The 20,919-nt window shown below is 44.5% G+C and overlaps 1 protein-coding gene across 1 annotated transcript in view; it reads right to left on the bottom strand.

The window, feature by feature from the left end:
* Positions 1–499: 499 nt before the first annotated feature.
* The window catches only part of RRBP1 (ribosome binding protein 1), a 44,218-nt gene continuing 23,798 nt past the window's right edge, over positions 500–20,919 (bottom strand). The window contains exons 11-22 of the mRNA XM_083520682.1: positions 19,361–19,451; positions 18,360–18,452; positions 14,427–14,519; positions 12,738–12,815; positions 9,787–9,876; positions 8,908–9,000; positions 8,260–8,331; positions 7,869–7,964; positions 4,282–4,365; positions 2,682–2,774; positions 1,916–2,059; positions 500–666 (exon numbers count right to left, since the gene is read on the bottom strand). Coding sequence (XP_083376808.1) covers positions 625–666; positions 1,916–2,059; positions 2,682–2,774; positions 4,282–4,365; positions 7,869–7,964; positions 8,260–8,331; positions 8,908–9,000; positions 9,787–9,876; positions 12,738–12,815; positions 14,427–14,519; positions 18,360–18,452; positions 19,361–19,451 — 1,069 coding nt within the window. The 3' untranslated portion in view covers positions 500–624. The remainder of the gene's footprint in view (positions 667–1,915; positions 2,060–2,681; positions 2,775–4,281; positions 4,366–7,868; positions 7,965–8,259; positions 8,332–8,907; positions 9,001–9,786; positions 9,877–12,737; positions 12,816–14,426; positions 14,520–18,359; positions 18,453–19,360; positions 19,452–20,919) is intronic.

The raw sequence follows: 20,919 nt of genomic DNA, 5'->3' as shown, positions 1-20,919 counted from the left end.
CACATTTGGGAAACGAAAGGGTTCCCTGCTTCTGGAAGAGACTCCAGTATTAAGAATGTGGACACAGCCTGCCTTTGGAATGGCGTTTGTTTGTCCCTTGCAAGCAACAGCGACACGTGATGTCCTCTCCCAGATGTTGCAAGGTGTTCACATAGAGACAAACTGCTGTGATTGTGTAGGCAGGCTGCTTATAAGCCACACGTAACTTCATCAAATGCTTCCCAGGCAATGGATGGGGTTTCACGATGAATCTATGAGATTACCCAAGCCATGTTTGTCCTAATAGCATTTCACACAATTTTCAAGGCCATTTTGATGGTGGCAATCATCCCATCGATCAGGCATGATTCCAAAGCTACCGGGTTCCTCCTCATGGCCCACAGTTTTTCCTGCAGCAGGAATTATTGCAGTTTTTACAACATAGTCAAAGAGTGTGTTTATTGATGGGTTCTTGCACAGTTTACTTTTATTCTTTAAAAAAACAACAACACTAAAGCAATTTCTGGTCAATAGTGTCTTTTTCCTTTCTTTATTTTGCTTCTCTCTACATTAAACAAGTGCATAGTTTAGGAAAGTGTTAAGGCATTTCATATGGTGAAAAACATGTCCTGGATTTCGGTTTGGTCAAACGGATGTGCCTTCCTTGGCAACGTCTTCATTTTCTCCCTGAAGCAGAATGAAAAGTAAGTTATTGCACTTTGTGTTCTAAACAGTTTTGAAGAAGCAGCTTGTCAGAACAGAAAAAAAATTAAAGAAACCTTGTAAATTAAGATTACAGATGTGAGGAATTCAAATGCGGTTTACACTGGGGTCTTACAGAGACAAAATTAATGTAGGAATTTTGGGGTTTCTGAATTGTATAATCCCCCCATCTCCTGCATAATACATCATGCACTTATCTGCATGCTCTGATCTTACTACGTTGTACAAATTGTATCTCATGTTGCAGAAAGCCACTCCCGACATAAGGAGGGGGGGTTGCGGGCTCACACCCCATCTACACCCTTGCGGGACTGGCTGCAGTCCCGCAGGACTAGGGGATTCCCAGGTCATTAGTATTCATTATTCATAGCGCTAGCCAATTGGCTGGCGGCGGGGGTGGGTTTACTAGGGGGCATTTAAGGTCGGGGCAGCCCGTGCTCGCCCCTTTTCTTCCCTTTCAGCTGCTGTGGTTTCCCACCCACCCACCCTCTAGGTTTGCATCTGGACTTTGCTATGGGCTTCGGCTGGTCGCCGCAAGGGGCCTGGTAGGAGTTTTCCCATTTGGCTAATTGGCTGTATTTGGAAGCCACTTGGTTTTTTCGCCTACCTCGTAGCAAAACGTCACAACGCCCTTGGTTTTGGCGGTTAGGCATCGGCAGGGGTATTATTATGCAAATGAGTTGGGAGGGAGGAACGCCATCACCTCCCCCAAATGTTGAAGGGTAGTTCGTTAAAGGACTCCGGGTGGCGTTGCCTCGTCTGAACCCTATAGAGGCTAGGGCCTAAAGCGCGCTCCCGAGCGCTAACCCCTTGGGGAGCGCCTAGGGGTGTGCATCTCGGGGGCTCCCCCTGTTGGTGCTTAACCCTTCACGGTCTTATACCGGTTAGTCTGATAGGGCCAATGCCTAAAGCCAATACCACTCTTACCTGTAATCAATAAAGTTGTGGCCATTTTCGCCCATTAACCTAAATTCTGGTGTCCGGTGTCTTTATTTATTCCATCTGTGGGAGGGGGCGGGAATCGCCACGCAAAGCAATGGGGGGGGGGAGCAGGTGCTGGGCTACCACAGTCAACTGAAGCCCTATATTTTTAGCCATGTTTAGCGCTGCCCTCCAAGTTCTTCAGTACCAAAAATTGTTTCTTGTTCCAATAGGAGACAATGCCAGGTTAATGTGGGCAGATGAGTCAAGGAAAGAGAAGGCATTCAAGTACCGTTTCCTTAAGCTGTTCCTGCAGTTTTACCACTGTGTCTTTTTCCTTAGCCAGCTGCTCTTGGGTGACTTGCAAAAGCTCTTTTAGTTTGGTAGCTGCACATCCCAAGTCCTTTGTTAACTTCTTCTCCTTCTCTAGTGTTTCCTTCAGTTGGCAAAACAAACAAACAAACAAACAAACAATTATTTGAATAATTGTAATAATAAAAAAATCCTTCCAGTAGCACCTTAAAGACCAACTAAGTTAGTTCTTGGTATGAGCTTTCGTGTGCATGCACACTTCTTCAGATACACTGAAACAGAAGTTGCCAGATCCTTCTATATAGTGAGAAGGTGGGGAGGGGTATTACTCAGAAGGGTGGTGGGAATGGGAGATTGGCAGGTAGCTGAGATGAGCCTGTTGACGACTCTTAACGACTCTCAACAGGCTCATCTCAGCTATCTGCCAATCACCCATTCCCACCACCCTTCTGAGTAATACCCCTCCCCACCTTCTCACTATATAGAAGGATCTGGCAACTTCTGTTTCAGTGTATCTGAAGAAGTGTGCATGCACACGAAAGCTCATACCAAGAACTAACTTAGTTGGTCTTTAAGGTGCTACTGGAATGAATTTTTTTATTTTGACTATGGCAGACCAACACGGCTACCTATCTGTAACTTGAATAATTGTGGTATTTCCAAGGAGGTGGAATTCAGTGGTGAGTTCCCACATCTCTGCCTTGTTCCTCCCTCTGCCTAAAGCAACCCAGTGGTAGAAGCCTTACCTGGAGCCGCAAAACATCTTCCTTGGCAGCCTCATTTCCACCAAGTTTTAGCTTCTCCAGTTCAGCCTGCAAGCTGCGCACCAAGTCCTGAGCCTTGAATTTCAAAAAAAGTTGAAGTTTAAATCAGCTGCACTCTTGAAGAGCCGAATTAACAAACACTTTAATAAAAAAAGAGACTTATCAAGCTGGAAACTTCTCAGGACAGGCTTTGGAAGGCGGATCATAAACACATAAAACTTCATCTAGAATATTTTTATTACACTAATGATGCTAATAAAATGTGGTCAAATCTGGTGCATTAAACACTGAAAATGTCAGGCCCGTTTAAAGATCCAGTATTGAAACCATTGTCCAAAACCACATACAAAGCTAAACTTCTAATAATGAACTGAAAAACACTGGGGAGGGGGGCACACAAAACAAAGCCGCTCCAGTATGGTACAAGCAGTAATTGCTGGGTATTGATTAGACCCCATGCAAATAGCTGTCCTGATTTGGAAGCTGGAAATGTTAATGAAAAGTAGATTGGGACAAGGACCTCTTTGTAATATAACGGAAATATAGTTTTTCCAAGTATGGGGCACAATATCTCATAATTGTGTTACTTATCTATTGTCCCCTGATTGTCCCCTAAATCGCACAGTCGCAGTGTGTGTGTGTGTGTGTGTGTGTGTGTGTGTGTGTGTGTGTGTGTTAGAAACACACCAGAGAAAGCTCTTGGTGCAGACAAAGTGAGGAGAGGTTTTTGGCCTAATCCTGGCTGGTATGTGAAGGGATGAATCTTCCTCTCAGTAATCCCAATAAGAAATTGGGAGACTCTATGCCAGTAATGGGGAGACGCGGGTGGCGCTGTGGGTTAAACCACAGAGCCTAGGACTTGCTGATCAGAAGTTCAGCGGTTCGAATCCCCATCACGGGGTGAGCTCCCGCTGCTCGGTCCCTGCTCCTGCCAACCTAGCAGTTCGAAAGCACACCAGTGCAAGTAGATAAATAGGTCCCGCTCCTACGGGAAGGTAAACGGCGTTTCCGTGTGCTGCTCTGGTTTGCCAGAAGCAGCTTAGTCATTGCTGGCCACATGACCCGGAAGCTGTATGCCAGCTCCCTCGGCCAATAAAGCGAGATGAGCGCTGCAACCCCAGAGTCGGTCATGACTGGACCTAATGGTCAGGGGTCCCTTTACCTTTATGCCAGTAATGAAAGGGAAAAAACCAAGAGACACTGCTGCATGTTATGCATAAAGCATAATGTGTGGTTTGGCCCAAAATGTCTACGTGAAGAATTTGAGAATAAATTCACATACTAGTTTCTGTGGACAGGGTTTATTTTATTTTATTTTTTGTATGGAACCCAAACCGACTTGGCTGAGGCTTGTGTTTCTTTATAGGACTGTCAACAGACACCAGTGAAAACAAACTTGCTATTGTTAACACAATAACTTGCAGCAGTTGCAAGACCTCCAAATTAAGAGCCCCCAATCTTGGCATCAGTGGCGAAGCGACTTCAACTATTGTTATGTGGGCTTGTGGTTTACCAGTGGCCTATAAGTTTTACTATCCTATTGACAACAACGAGGAAACTCTGTCTTGATGTAATCATTTACCTGAGCCAGCTCCTGGGCTTTTTTGAGTGCTTCTGTTTTTCTAGAGTCCAGGTGTTCTTGGGATTCAGATAACAGTTGTCTCAGCTAAAACACACAGAGACACAATTGCATTACCTTAGTACAGGCATAGGCAAACTCGGCCCTCCAGATGTTTTGAGACTACAAGTCCCATCATCCCTGACCACTGGTCCTGGTAGCTAGGGATGATGGGAGTTGCAGTTCCAAAACATCTGAAGGGCCAATTTTGCCTATGCCTGCCTTAGTATATAAACAGCGTTTATTTGAAGATGAAGAGCCATAACCTTCTGCGACCATATAACTAAGGATGGGGTCACTGCTTGTCTGTGTTCTTTCAGTGCTCATGGTTTTCAACAAGCAGGTTCAGTTTGTGCTGAACCTTAAGTCTGTTTTGTATTGATGTAAACCTCTAGAAGGGACACGGGTGGTGCTGTGGGTTAAACCACAGAGCCTAGGACATGCCGATCAGAAGGTCGGCGGTTCAAATCTCCGCGACGAGGTGAGCTCCCGTTGCTCGGTCCCTGCTCCTGCCAACCTAGCAGTTCGAAAGCACATCAAAGCGCAAGTAGATAAATAGGTACCGCTCCGGTGGGAAGGTAAATGTCGTTTCCGCGTGGTGCTCTGGTTCGCCAGAAGTGGCTTAGTCATGCTGGCCACATGACCCGGAAGCTGTACACCAGCTCCCTCGGCCAGTAAAGCGAGATGAGCGCCGCAACCCCAGAGTCGGCCACGACTGGACCTAATGGTCAGGGCTCCCTTTACCTTTAAACCTCTAGAATGTATTTTGTATAGCTAACTATTTAGCTCTATCCCCAGTATATCTTATCTTATTGCTATGGCTAGTGGCTAATGCAAATAAAGTTTCTAGCTGCCTAGTCGGGCTCAGCACAGAGCGTCTCAACAGTGAACTCAGCTCTGCCACTGAGCTGAAAAATGCAGAAAATGTTGAGCTGCAGCTCAAAAATGTGACTGATGTTGACTATAATGCAAATCAGCTGCCCTCAGTTATGTTGCAGAAATATAGCAAGGCATAGAGCTCGACTCTTTTCTATGTTTAGTATTAATATAATACATAGGCTTTTAAAAAACAAAAATGTATCAGTGGTTAACAGAAGCAGAAGCTCAATACAGGAGGCAGTCTGATGCAAACGAAGCTCACATCGCATAAAATTCCATGCATAAATCCATTTACAACAGATTTCTCCTCCATCCAGTGTGATACTTTATGGTATCCATCAGGGTTAAACTTAATGATTTATTTCTTTTAAACAACAACAACAATTTTTAATTAAATATTTTCTTGTATTTCTGAGGATTTCCTGACAACAGAACATGCTTTCTATTTAAGCACTTAGTTCTGCACACCGTGCTTCAAGCCCTCTGTGGCGTTTGCCTCCTAGGATGGGTAATAAGGAAAGGGTTAAAATGGGTGTGATGTGATTGGCCAGTGAGAATGCAAGGGGGGAGTAAAAGTTAGAGTGGAGGTTTGGGAGTTGAGGTTTGGGAATTGGAGAAGGAAGAGGGAGGATTAGGTGTGGGTTGGTAGAGTTGTATTGTGAGAGAGTGAGAGGAATTGTCAGGTGGAGTAAGATAGATAGTTGGGACTAATCAAGTTTGAAGTTGTTAGGAACTACTAAGATTTAAGAAACTGACAAGAAAAATCAATTGAAACCATAAGCTTGTCCCTGCATTTAAAAATAAATTTGATTATTTGTTAATGTTAACAACTGTCTGGACTCCGTGTGTCCCTGTGAGAAGCGGGGTGGTGGCAGCGAAGAAGGCAATCACAGTGGTGGCACAGGGTCAATAGACTGTCAAACCTCCGGGGGCCCTGTGTGATCGCCACACCCTCCCTCTTCCTTGAACTTGGTTTTCCAAGAACAGACAACCTAAGACTCTAACGAGAGCCTGAGTCATGTTCTCACAGTGGCCAAAACCTGTGGGAAACCAGTAGCAGGATTGAAGGAAAAGAACCCTCTTGTGGTTTCCAGCAACTGGAATTTGGAACTGTAGAGGCAGAGCACAGCCACCGTAGCCAGTAGCCTTCAATAACCTTATGCCCATCAATTTGTCCAATTCTCTTTTAAAGCCATCAGCTCTACCTCTCTTTTAAATCAGAACCAGTGAAGGCGGTGAAGGTCCTGCGTGAGTGTCTGGAGACGGTTGGAGGATGGATGGTGGCTAACAGATTGAGGTTGAATCCTGACAAGACAGAAGTACTGTTTTTGGGGGACAGGAGGCGGGCAGGTGTGGAGGATTCCCTGGCCCTGAATGGGGTAACTGTGCCCCTGAAGGACCAGGTGCGCAGCCTGGGAGTCATTTTGGACTCACAGCTGTCCATGGAGGCACAGGTCAAATCTGTGTCCAGGGCAGCTGTTTACCAGCTCCATCTGGTACGTAGGCTGAGACCCTATCTGCCTGCGGACTGTCTCGCCAGAGTGGTGCATGCTCTGGTTATCTCCCGCTTGGACTACTGCAATGAACTCTACGTGGGGCTACCTATGAAGGTGACCCGGAAACTACAACTAATCCAGAATGCGGTAGCTAGACTGGTGACTGGGGGCAGCCGCCGAGACCATATAACACCGGTCTTGAAAGACCTACATTGGCTCCCAGTACGTTTCCGAGCACAATTCAAAGTGTTGGTGCTGACCTTTAAAGCCCTAAACGGCCTCGGTCCAGTATACCTGAAGGAGCGTCTCCACCCCCATCATTCTGCCCGGACACTGAGGTCCAGCGCCGAGGGCCTTCTGGCGGTTCCCTCATTGCGAGAAGCAAAGCTACAGGGAACCAGGCAGAGGGCCTTCTCGGTAGTGGCGCCCGCCCTGTGGAAGCCCTTCCAGCAGATGTCAAAGCGATAAACAACTACCTGACATTCAGGAGACATCTTAAGGCAGCCCTGTTCAGGGAAGTTTTTAACGTGTGATATTTTACTGTATTTTTGGTTTCTATGGAAGCCGCCCAGAGTGACTGGGGAGGCCCAGCCAGATGGGTGGGGTATAAATAATAAATTATTATTATTATTATATTATTATTATTATTGGTGGACACTGCTTAGTGTGGGACCAAGTTCCATAGTTTAACTGCGGGAAGAAACACTTTTTTTATCTGTCATGACTCTCCGAACATTCAGCTTCACTGGAAATTCAAGTGTTATGAAAGAGGACAAACACAACTTTTTGTGTTAATATTTGAGATCTATAACTTGACTTCTCATTGGATTGTTAAGCCATCAATGCAACTTAAAATCAAAGCAAAAGTCAATAAAGATTCTATTCACCCAGTAGGACTGCATTCAAAGAAGTGTTTTAACAATCAGGGGTCTAGATTATGAAATGGCAAATCCCTTTTACTATTTTCCCCCACACTGAACCTGTGAACACTTTCTGCTGAATCACAGAATAGTCCTCTGTAACTCAAAAGAATGCCTATTCCTTTACCACGAGCTTGAAAAGGTGCATCTACTTTTCTTCACGGACACCACATGATTATTTCCTTAACCTTTTCAGCCACCAATTCTCCAAATCAAGATCTTTCCCTAAGAACTCAAATGTCTCACAAACACTTACATGCTCAACTTCTTTCATGTAATTCTGACGTTCGGAGTTGGCTGTTGCCAAGTGATTTTCCAGCTGTGCTTCCAAAAGAGAGGTGTATTCTTTCAGCTGTTAAAAAAGTGGGGGGGGGGGGGCAGGCAGAACAACAGGAAGCTGTTAAGATCACATTTCCCCCTTATACCAGAAAATTTGCATTGAAATAATATTTATACATTCCTGGACACCACAAGAAATCCTCCCTCCTCTTAAGGAAAGGGTTTTGGGATTACACATCCCAGTCATGTTTTGGGCTTGCTCTGCGTTAGCCAAGTTCATGTCCCACAGTCTAAAGGAAAGAGGTAAAATGCCCCATTTTCAAATTTTTCATGTACTTCCCTTCTGGAGTCTTGGAATGGTTCCATACCTTGTCTGTATTCTGAAGTTCCATCTTTAACTTCTCCACATCATCTTCAAGAGATTTCATTTGGTCCTGGGACTAAATGAAGCATTTCCCACACCCAAGGGACCAGAAATTAGAGCATTAGTGTATAGCATTTACCGTTAATATTTTCACTTGAGAGATATCTTGGCACAAATATGCCATCTAGAGTTCTGCTTACATGCCTTGGGCTCAAGGAAAACAAGACAAAACACCTAAGGGCTATCGGCTGAAAGTGAAGTTGCAAGTAGAGAATTTCCAGCTGTGTATTATTATTATCATCATCATCATCATCATTAATTAATTAAATTATATACTGTTCTTCACCCATAGATCTCAGGCGGTTCTTCCTTAACACATAACTGAAAAAGCTACATACGTTCACTTCCGTTATCTAAACCGCCTGAGGGGAAGTGCCTAATTTTTGGACATGGAATAATATCGTTGGCAGAGGGGTAAACCAATGAGATATTTCACCATCTCCTCTGCGCTGCACAGTGGAAAGTGATGGTTGACCTGATCAAACACCTTCCTTGCACAGTGAAGTGCTCATACTGGTCATAAGGAGAAAGTGGTTTCGGTAACAACTCTAAAGCACGCACGCGAATACACACACTCTCCTTCGGCAAGTACCTTCTGAAGTGCTTCTTCAGATGCAATCAGCTTCGCTTTCCACACCTGCTCCTCCTCCTCCACGCTCTTCTGCAAGTCTTTAAGCATCCTTTCCTAGTTTTGAGAAACAAAGCATGAAAACACAACTGAGAATAGAAAGGACTTTACATCTGAAGTTCATTCTCCTCATTAGATGAGTCGGTACTCTTGCCACTAGCTCTGCAAATCTTGAGCAAGAGACTGCTCAGTTCCAGAACTTGGAAAAACTAACAACTTAAAAACTGTTAAACACAGAACAATTAACCACATCCGTTGTTCCAAGAAAACTATCCCTGAACTCCTTTCTTCCAGGTTGTTTCTGCTGTTTTCAGAGTCATAGTCTGGGAAAGGCTCCTGGGGCTGGAGGGTGGGGCAAGACAGGTGTAAAAGCCATTGCCTGCAGAAAATCTCTCTCCCCTCAGTTCTTCCTCTGGAGCAGAACAGGTCTCTTATAGAGTAGAATGTCCAAAAGTGGCATCTATCCCAGTGTTAAGTTGTGGGTGAACATATCAGACGACACAGAAATTCTTCAAACAGCTCTTCTTTATTCACAGGCCAGAACAGAACTGAACTGAAGGGTTCAGCCAGCCTGCTTATATAGAGCTCCACTACAACGCAACAGTAACCACTTTCTGTAACTATCCAATCACTGAATGTCACTTTCAATCCCTTATTTGCATATGTGGACCTGAACTATCTACAGTATCCTCCTGCTGGCCCTTTGAGCACTTCAGTACATAACATCCAGGACAAGCAAAACACAGAAACAATGGTCCTTACGGGAAAACAACTTTTCTGAGCAGTATCCAGTCAACTGGACTCAATGTAATATGTCTATCTGGTATAAACAATTTCACTTACTGTCTCTGCAAGAATGGTCCTATACTGATCACATTCTGCTTGCAGGGCACTCATTGCCTCGTTTGCTTCTCTTAAAGGAGGTGTCATCTCCTAAAAACACATTTCAGAGACAAGCTTTTAGAGGAAACTGCACTGAGTAGATTCAATACCAGAGTTGAAAGCAGCCAAAAAGTCCATCAACCCCAAACCTAAAAATGCCACAAAATTCAGCATGCCAAAATCAGAGTGGGTATGATATACTACACAAATGCATTTATATAACAATTTCAGAGAATACACAAGTAAATACTGAAAGGCAAAGCTACTTGCTAGACTTGGCCAATATGGAACTAATTCATCCCATCCATGCAAGGATTTCCCCTTCTGCAATGGGACCTTCCTCTCCTTTAATCTGCCTGTACATGCTGCAAATCTCCTCAAATCTGCTCCATAGGGTTGAGGGAAACCCATAGAACCAACTTGGGGGGGTGCATGTGGGCAGGACAGAGGGGAATGTTGTACAAACAGAAATCCGTGTGCTGAAAAAATCTTCACTTAGAGCTATACTGGGTACAACTCATTGTGATCGCTGGTGGTCTTCTCAAGCTTGAGGGAAGGGGAGAAGCCCTCCCACGCCCAGGACTCAAAATCGTCCCCTGGTGCCATTTTAAATCGGCTTGACCCACTTCACATCTGGAGAAAATAAAATGCAGATTTAGATGCTGTTTGTTTTCTCCTCTAGAGTGTGATTTAGCATTTGCCATCCTCTTTTAAGCAAAATAGGGATGCGGGTGGCGCTGTGAGTTAAACCACAGAGCCTAGGGCTTGCCGATCAGAAGGTCGGTGGTTCGAATCCCCGCAACGGGGTGAGCTCCTGTTGCTCGGTCCCTGCTCCTGCCAACCTAGCAGTTCAAAAGCATGAAATGCAAGTAGATAAATAGGTACCGCTCTGGCGGGAAGGTAAACGGCGTTTCCGTGTGCTGCTCTGGTTCACCAGAAGCAGCTTAGTCATGTTGGCCACATGACCTGGAAGCTGTACACCGGCTCCCTTGGCCAGTAAAGCAGGATGAGTGCTGGAACCCCAGAGTCGGCCACGACTGGTCTAATGGTCAGGGGTCAGGGGTCCCTTTAAGCAAAATATGTGTCCATGCAACACATTTTGCTTACTTAGACCTGTTACATTAAGGAGATTCAAGGCTTTCAAACTATTGTGTGCACACTGGGGTGGGGAGAAGCAGAATATGGGAGGAGGAAGCTTCTAGGGCTTTGGAAGGTATTTTGACTAAGAGCTGCAGGAGGGGTGAGCCCAAATATTTTATTTAACATTGGGCTAAAGATATTGGTCATAATATACAGTTAGAAGAATTGGGGAAATTATGGAGAGAGGGAATAAATTTTACCGCCTGCAGTGCTTTAAAGGAAAATATAATGAAAATGATGTACAGATGGTATATAACACCAGTGAAATTAGCTAAAATGTATGAAACAAATACCGTAATAAATGTTGGAAATGTAAGGAAAAAGAAGGCACTTTTTACCATATGTGATGGGAATGTAAGAAAGTGAAGGACTTCTGGGAAATGATTTATAATGAGATTTTAAAAATGTTGAAATATACATTTGTAAAAAACCCCAGAAGCCCTTTTACTTGGTATTGTACGTATAGATATTCATAAGTGTGATAAAAATTAAAAAAAATCCTTCCAGTAGCACCTTAAAGACCAACTAAGTTAGTTCTTGGTATGAGCTTTCGTGTGCATGCACACTTCTTCAGATACACACTACTGGAAGGAATTTTTTTATTTTGACTATGGCAGACCAACACGGCTACCTATCTGTAACTGTGATAAAAATTGTTTTTATATGCGACAACTGCAGCAAGGATACTGTTAGCCCAACAATGGAACCAGGAAGAATTAACAACAAAAGAAGAGTGGCAGATGAAATTGATGGATTATGCCAAGTTGGTGAAATTAACTGGGAAAATTCGGAACCAGCAAGACCAGACTTTCCTGAAGGACTGGAAGAAATTCATGATATATTTGAAATACAATTGTAATCAATTAACATTGCTTGTAGGGTTACAAGAAGTTTTGTAAGGAGAACTATATGAATTATTGCGAAAGAGGACTAAGAAGGAGTTTATTTAGGATTTGGATTTGATAGCAATAATTATAATAATAAAATGCAAAATTAGAAAGGAAGTTAGAAAACCATTAGTCGAGGTTGACGGAAGTCCTAGGCTGTGATAGCCAAAGGTTTGCTATGGTGTTTAAAATGGGATGTTACGTTTGGAAAACGTGTAAAAACCAATAAAAATTATATATATAAACAAATGTTTTATTTAACACCAAGTTATTAGCCTTCCTCAAACATGGATATCTGCTACTAGAGAAATGACCAAACTACACAATATGTTACAATGTGTGTGATTGTATCCAATGCGTTGGGTTTGTGTGATTTTCTGTTTGTTTGTGAAATACCGTTTGACTTCCAAAACGTTCAAAAACCAAACTGAGGCTTCTGATTGGCTGCAGGAAGGTCCTGTAGCCAATCAGAAGCTGTGGAAGCCCCGTCGGACGTTCGTGTTCCAAAAGAATGTTTGCAAGCAAGCCAGAACAATCACTTCCGGGTTTGCGGCGTTCAGGAGCCAAAACGTCTGAGTTCCAGGGCGTTCAGGATCCAAGGTACAATTGTAGTAGCCACAGACAGGCCCAGTTTGGGGTTCATGGGTTTTCTACCATTCTTTCCCTCTGCACTGCATTCCCAATAAAAATTGCCTCCCTTCCATAGGAGAGACGTTGCTATTGCTGCCCGTTCAGCTGCTATTCGACAAAGAAAACCTCCGCCGCTATTGTGCGGCTCAATGCTAAGTGCTCCAAATGAGGCCTTTTTAGTATTGTTCACCCACAATATTTGTTACTGTGTTGTATAACACTTTTCATGTGAGGGTATTTGCAGATTATACCTACAGGTTCTGTTCTTGCACCCTGCGACTGAAGCGTTTCCAAAGCCTTTTCTTTAAACTGTTGCAACCATTCACCATACGCCTGAGAAGGAAACAAATAATAATAATAATAATAATAATAATAATAATGATGATGATGATGATGATGTATTACTTATACCCCACCCATCTGGCTGGGCCTCCCCAGCCACTCAGGGCTTATGAAGTGCATAAACATTGCCAAGTATTATATTCCTTTCCAGCTCAAACTTTCAACAGTCTGTCCATATTTAAAAGCTTGTACTTGTCTAAATCACTCTGTCTCAATTTCTTCCTCCTTACCTTCTCTTAATCTCCCCTTATGGATCCATTTTTAACATTGTCTGCTGCCTTCAAACACTCCTTCTCTCCTCAACCGGCTTAAGACTTTAACATCCCAGTCCAATAAAAACCAGTTACCCAGTAGCCAAAAGCACAGAAACCATCTGTCCTGGGTTTGGGATACCATTTTTTAATTTATTTATTTACACCATTTATAAAACCCTTAATATTTTAAAAAATATCTCTAATGTACAGTGGTTCCTCACCATTTTCTTGTGGGGAATGATTTTAACCAACAAAACTTTCCTTTCAGAAACACATTTGCTAATAAGACTTAAAGGAGCTTCACAGAAAGGGCTTCCCACTGGACTTGGGTCCTTAGCATAAACTGTGTTGCTAGTATAAAGGTAAAGGACCCCTGACCATTAGGTCCAGTCTCGGACGACTCTGGGATTGCGGCGCTCATCTCTCTTTATTGGCCGAGGGAGCCGGCGTACAGCTTCCGGTCATGTGGCCAGCATGACTAAGCCGCTTCTGGCAAACCAGAGCAGCACACGGAAATGCCGTTTACCTTCCCGCCAGAAGGTAAACTATTTATCTACTTCCACTTTGACGTGCTTTTGAACTGCTAGGTTGGCAGGAGCAGGGACCGAACAATGGGAGCTCACCCCGTTGTGGGGATTCGAACCACCGACCTTCTGATCGGCAAGTCCTAGGCTCTGTGGTTTAACCCACAGCGCCACCCGCGTCCCGTGTTGCTAGTATAGTTTGCATTAAAAGATGTGCCAGTACGACTCCATTTGCTCACAGCCATTAGGTAGCTCACTGTCTTAATTTCGCTTTCCTATGTAAGTGATGCCCCTTCATGGATCACTGCCTTGTCGTGGTGAAGGGGCTTGAATAACTCAGAGAAGCTATGAGCTATGCCGTGCAGGGCCACCCAAGACGGACAGGTCATAGCCGAGAGTTTAGACTAAAAGTGATCCACCTGGAGAAGGAACTGGCAAACCACTCCAGTATTTTGCCAAGAAAACGCCATGGACATAAAAAAGGAGAAGCTTTGAGATGAAAGTGAGTTTCCAAGGCATGCTCTGGTTCATGGGGTCACGGAGAGTCGCACACGACTAAGACGACTAAACAACAGCAAGTTAAGTGATGAAACTGTCCATTGAACCATGGCGCCCCTGGAATGGCAGCAACTCTTCAAGCCCCACTGCCAGAGGCATTTGTTACTGGAAGTACAGAGGACTGAACCCAGAAACATGCATGCATAGCATTCTTTTGCTGTGCATCTTTCCCTTTATTATTTTTTTTAATGTTATTTCCATTTGAAACTGCCTTAATCACAATGCATTTTAGGTCTGGAGAGCATTAAGCAACAATTGCTGCTTACCTGCTGATCACCTAATTGGATCTGTGGGAAGAGGGACAAGAGAACCTTCATTGTTTGTCCCTGAATTATTCCAAGCTGTTGCTCCAATGCTTCCTGGAAGAACAAAGAAGGACTTTCAGAAATTGAAAACGACCTTACACCTTTCTCTTGATTAACAGGAATCTTATGACATCTTTGAGTATCTCTTGAGCGGATGTGTGTCAGTCTACGAGCCTGTCTGTTAAAGATATAAGTTTAATATGTATAAAATGTAATATTTATATGCATTGAAGTTTGAAAAATCTTAGGTAAAAGTTTGCATTTGCAAAGTAGGGAAGTCTGCACTAAGCAAGATGTTTCACTCTGGCAAATGCGGCAGAAAAGGTTAAGAGTTTTCTGTTTCAGTCTTTGGGTTAAATGATGACTCATTCTAGAACCCCAAGCTGCAGATCTCTCAAAGCAGGAAGGTAAAACCTGAGAAGCTCAGTTTCTTTGTCAGCAATGGAGCCAGCAGTTTATTAAACAGTATTAAGGACTAAAACGAAGACAGGACTACATTGCTAACTTGTTAAACAGCAATGTGTTCCTTTGTATTTTTGTAATATTTCTTTTAGTGTATTATTTTAGTGTATTTTTGGTTTCTATGGAAGCCGCCCAGAGTGGCTGGGGAAACCCAGCCAGATGGGCGGGGTACAAATAATAAATTATTATTATTTGTAACTATTTTAAGACTGTTGTCAGGGCTGCCTCAGATCTCAGCTCACAAAAGATCAACGCCAAGTTCTTCTTATATACAAGGACGTTTATTGCAGTTCATAGTAAGTTCCACAACCGAGGCGCGCAGCCCCCACGTCTGTTAACCTTAGACGGTAGAAGTCCCCTCTGAATCAGTCCCTCCCCTACACCAGTTTAATAAGCTAACGCTGCTCCACCTTTTTCTCTCTTTCCTTTTCCGCAGGGTCTTTCTGCCCGCCGGGGTTCCTCCCCTCCTGGATTCTCCTGAAGTGGAATCTCCAGACTGCTCCTCCCCCCTCCTGCGGGCTTTGGGACCTGGCTCCTCCTCCGGGCTCCCTGTTCTTCCGCGCGCCTCCTCATTTGAACTTGGCGCGCGCGCCCAACCTCTAACCTTCCTTTTGACAGTTATGCTACTCCCCTCACTGCCCTCCTCCCCTTCCGGGAGAATGGCTTGCTCTGACCCCTCCTCTTTCTCTGTCGCCGGAGCTGTTTCCTCTGACACACTGGAACTCCCCCCCCTTCGCTGCGCTCTGGTGGGGAGGCTGGCCCTGATTCCCAGCTGCCGCTTTGGGGTCCCCTGCTGGCCCCCCGCTCCTGACACTTTCCCCCTGGGGCTCCCCTTGCCCTTACCACAGGCGCCCCCTTCTGGGAATCCTCTGATTCGCTGGAGAGACTCATGGAATCCCTTGCGTCATTGCTATCCTCTTCCTCGCTGTCCTGGGATTCCTCTCCATCGCTCTCCATTTCCTGCCTTCCCTGTGCCTCTGTCCCTGTACCCCTGACAACTGTTTTCAGTAAAGCTTTGAAACTCATTCTTGTGATGGAGAGCAAAATCTTTTTTACTCTACACAAAGTCCAGATCAGGGATTCCGTTGCAGCAACTCTAACACTGTCCACAGTCAAACAACCTTAAATGTACACCTAAAGAGTGAATGTGGCAGGCATGTATGCCAAACAGGTTCATTCTCCAGGGAGACAGGACTGACTGTACTTCTCTGTTGAATGCCCACTCTGTTGCCAGAGAGCATAGGTTTGCCTCCAATTTGTCCCCACATTCCAAGTTTTGTTTCTCCATATTCTTTCTTAAGTCAACAAAAAATAACAGGCTACCCAAGACATATGTGTTTGTAGGACCAGTGGCCACCACCTACTGATATGAAAAAGGGGCCACTGAGGGATTACTTATGCCCCTGGGTTACCCAGCTACTCCTAAAACAGAAGAATGCAGACCCTCAGCCACCTCCAGATGGTTGGTCTGAAAATCACCTTGCTTTAGGGGTGTTTTTAATGTTTAATGCTGTATTGTGTTTTTAATATTTGGTTGGAAGCTGCCCAGAGTGGCTAGGGAAATCCAGCCAGATGGGCAGGATATAAATAATAAATTATTATTATTATTATTATTATTATTATTATTATTATTATTATTATCATCATCATCATCATCATCATCATCATCATCATTTTCTTGTTTAGCCTAGAAGGGTATTAAGAGCAACACACATGGAGTGTGTTTTGTCTAGTTAGAAAAGGAGAGTTCTTCATATATCCAGGTCATGATCTTTTCTTTCCTGTCTATGAACCAATTTTGAACAGTACATGGGGATATTTTCTTCTGCCCCATGGGGTCCATGAAGGCCTTCATTAGCAGCCCCAATCAGAAGTCGAGAGTGAGCTTGAATTTTTTTTTAAGTCTCCAGCTCTTCCAGGGGAAAAAAGCTATGAAGCAAAATGCGCAGGTACCCTTTAAGAGGCTTCATGTTGCTCTGCACTGCAGTTCTTCCACTTCAATTGGTTGGGTGGCCAGCTTTTCCCCTCCTCTGGGGGCAAGATAAGGGGCAAGGATGAGTTCCAGCTCATCTCTTGCCTTCCCACTTTTTCCAGCACCAGAAACAGGGGTGTGGAGAGTGGTGAGGCTCCCATACAACACATATAGACCAGGGGTCAGCAACCTTTTTCAGCCATGGGCTGGTCCAACGTCCCGCAGACCATGTGGTGGGCTGGACTATATTTATTTTTTGGGGGGGGGGGGATGAACAAATTCCTATGCTATGCCCCACAAATAACCAAGAGATGCTTTTAAATAAAAGCACACATTCTACTCATGTAAAAACACACTGATTCCCGGGCCATCCATGGGCCAGATTTAGAAGGCGAGTGGGCCTTAGGTTGCCTACCCCTGCATATAGACAGATACTCTTACTTGGAAGTAAGAAAGAAGTCTTTACTTCTGCAACCGTATTCAAGTACAAGCTGGAAAGCAGACCTGGTGCTCAGGAGTCACAATACAGAAGTTCTGGGGCAGCGTAAGGGGTTTAGAACTGGGCAGAAGCAATGAAGTTGTCCCAACAACTTTCCCCAACCCTCTTTTAAAGACGAGGTGGATTACGCTCACAAGACTTGTGGTAATGTCAAGATTGAAAATGTGTGCTCCTTGAAGACTGGGGAGTCTGCTTCCATTCACAAACGGGTGTCTAGTTTTAGGGGGCGAGACTGCACCCTCCTGTTTGGGTTCTTGTTCAGTTGTGGTCATCTGCTCAAATTCCACCACTGGCTGATCAAAGCCTTCCCTAGTCTTTAATGAGGCATTTCACAGGAAAGTCTATGGGGAGAGCCAGCACCCCTGGGCCCTTTTCCAAAGCAACAGATGTAAGGGGGGGGAGAGAAGGGGAGACCTCTCCTCCTCCAACTTAGGTTCCCACTCTTTTCCTGGTTCCTTCCTCTTCCTCCTCCTGCATCAGAGCCTGCCAAACCTGGTCCAATCCTGGTGAAGCTGTGTGGCTCATATATAATGATGTCACTGTATGGTACAAAATACTGCAGAGTTTACAGCAAGGGTCCCCAAACTAAGTGCCGTGGGCTGGATATGGCGCGACGGACTCGATTATCCGGCCCATGGCAACCCCCGCTGTCCACTCTTACCGGCGCTGCGCGGCTGCCCACTGCGCGGTCAGGGGAGCACCGGAAATAGCTTGTGCACAAGCGTTATTTGCACATGCGCAAGCGTTATTTCCGGTGCACATCCGGGTCGGAGGAGGCCCGTGCACATGCACACAAGCTATTTCCGGTGCTCCTCTGACCCGGAAGTGCGCCGGAAATAGCGTGTACGCATGTGTATGGGCACACGCTCCCCCGCCCTCCAGCTCATCACGCGTTCAGCGCTGGAGACTCCGGCCCAAGGCATGGTAAGTTTGCTGACCCCTGGTTTACAGGAAAGCTAACCTTTGCCTTAGCTGAAGACAGCAGCTTTTCTTCGCATGCCTTTTCCACAGAAGCCAGGGCTTCCATGGCTTCTAAATTCTTCTCTTGCAGCTCCTGTTGGAAACAAACACCAGAAACAAACTGTTTATTTGTAGGAAGGCTGCCACAAAACTTTAAGGACAGCAATTCAACCATCCCCATTAGGAAACTCAAGTTCGTTTTCAAAACTGCTGGAATCTTTAATGGGATTTATGTTGCTGCAACTTAAATCAAATACAGCCATAACTCGGGTTACAGCTGCTTCAGGTTGTGTTTTTTCAGGTTATGGACTGCCAAAACCTGGAAGTACCGGAACAGCAGAAATGCTGAATCGCAACCCGCACATGCGCAGACGTGGGTTGTGAGCGTTGCGGGTTGCGAATGTGCATCCTGCACGGATCATGTTCGCGACCCGAGCATCCACTGTATCTCTTTCTCTTGAGAACTACTTTTCTTCTTTATCGTCTTTTACATATATTCTCCTTTACTTGCTTATCTCCCAAATGGTTTCTTCTGTGTTTCTTTATTTTTAAGGTATTGCCTTGTTAAAACATTCTAATTACAAATTTACGCCAGTTCCGTATTTGTGCCTGCAGATGCATGGAAAAATACAACTGCACACGGATGGACAGAAAGACGGACACCCACCCATACCCTTGCCTCCAGCTCCTTGTCAATCCATTTCATGTATTTGATACAGTTGGCTCTTTAAAAAAAACATACCAACATACACCAATTGGAACACTGCAGTGCCTTTCAGGTTAAGTGGATTCTTTCAGTTTCCTATCTCATACTTGCTTTGAAGGCTAAGATACCTTCACTATGCTCCCTTCTTAATTCTTTCTAATTATTTCCTGGCTTTCATTATATAAGCAATCTTCATAGATACAAATCTGCAGGTGCCCAAAATGGAGGACAGCTCTCAAAAAACCAGCCCAAAGTCCTCGTTATATTAGGGAAATAATGCAGTCGGCTTAACTCACATTGTTTTTTATTTTCAGCTGTTCAACTGTATTTTTCAGTTCAGCAACTTCATTCTCTAATGTGGTGACCTGTGTGGATGAGCCTTGGAATCTAAAGCAGAAAGAAGATTTACAAATTAATTATCTGTAATATTCCACAATATACAGTTTTACACACACACACAATTATTTATTATTTTGAAGATACAGTGGTACCTCTGTACCGTTCCGGAGGTCCAGCTGAATCCCGAGGAATTCGCAACCAGAGGACCGCTTCCGTGCATCCGCGCAGCACGTAGAGTGCTTCTGCGCATGCGCGAGTGGCAAAACCTGGAAAAATACTTCCAGGTTTGCCACTTTCGCAACCCGAAGTTTATGTTACCCAAGGGTAACGTAAGCCGAGGGTCCACTGTACAGCACTCCCCCAGAGGATAACCTTTAAATATATGTTAATATGGTGGGATTCCTTCCTCAAAAGAATGATTAATTAAATTATGGAAACTGGCAAGCCTACATTAAATAACAAAGGGTGGTGTTCAACTAAGTTTTATTCACAGTAGGCTCACTGAAATTAATTTCAATGGATCTACTCACTCTGAGTAAAACTTAGCTGAAAACCACCCATAGCTGAACACCACAGATAAAACAAGGAAAGCAAAGAATGAGCCAATTTGAGCATCAATGGTAGCCATTTAGCAATTTTTGGAATGAAAGGCATGGTAGGATAGGGTGTGATTTCTTTATTGCAACACACAGGTTGGTTTTGTGGCTTGATGATGGAGTCTGGCACATTTCCGCTGCGCCACACTGGACTCCCGTGCGTAGCTCACTGTCAGCGTCCTTCAGCAGAGTCTCCGCAGTGGTAGAAAACTGTTGCAATGTGTGTGTAATAAATCAGACTGTACGCAGTCTTTAATCGTGTAGCAAAACATCTTAAATCATCCCGGCGAAATAGCACACATCTTTCGCCTCTCGGTCAAAACGAAAGAAGACTCACACACAGAGAAACCACTCCCGTATGTGAACATAGCCACGCCTCAGAATGTGAGACGTCACTCAGAACTGTTTAACCCTGTGAGTTCTGATTCTCTTCACAGGTTTAGCCATTGTTAGTCTAATCAACGTATGAAGGTGTTAAGACCAACAGCTGATGCTGCTGACAGGCCAGAAGCAACCTTGGCTGTGAGTTCAGGAAGATCTGCTCCAACTGCAAAAGTTGAGGCTGCTGAAGAGGCCAGAGACCATCTTGGCTGTCTCTTAGAGCAGACCCAGGTCACTAAGCCTGAGCTTCCACAGCTGCCATCCGCCATGAACCATGAACCACCATTGGCAGGACTGGCAGCAGCAGCAGCAGCGACATTCTACGCTTACAACAATATTTTATTCCCTTGCTAACTATGCTGTTGAAGACAGGAGTGCCTGGCGTGCTCTGGTCCAGGGGGTCACGAAGAGTCGGACACGACTAAACAACAAAAAAACTATGCTGTTTTAAATGCTCATTTTATATTTGACTTCCTTTAGTAATGTTTTATTTTGAAATCTTGAAGATATTATCTTAGCTCAGAGGTCGGCAACCTTAT

Source organism: Podarcis liolepis, assembly GCF_965112155.1.
Source record: "Podarcis liolepis genome assembly, contig: HAP1_SCAFFOLD_8, whole genome shotgun sequence".
Classification (NCBI taxonomy): Eukaryota; Metazoa; Chordata; class Lepidosauria; order Squamata; family Lacertidae; genus Podarcis; species Podarcis liolepis.
This window is presented reverse-complemented; position numbering and strand designations above follow the sequence as displayed.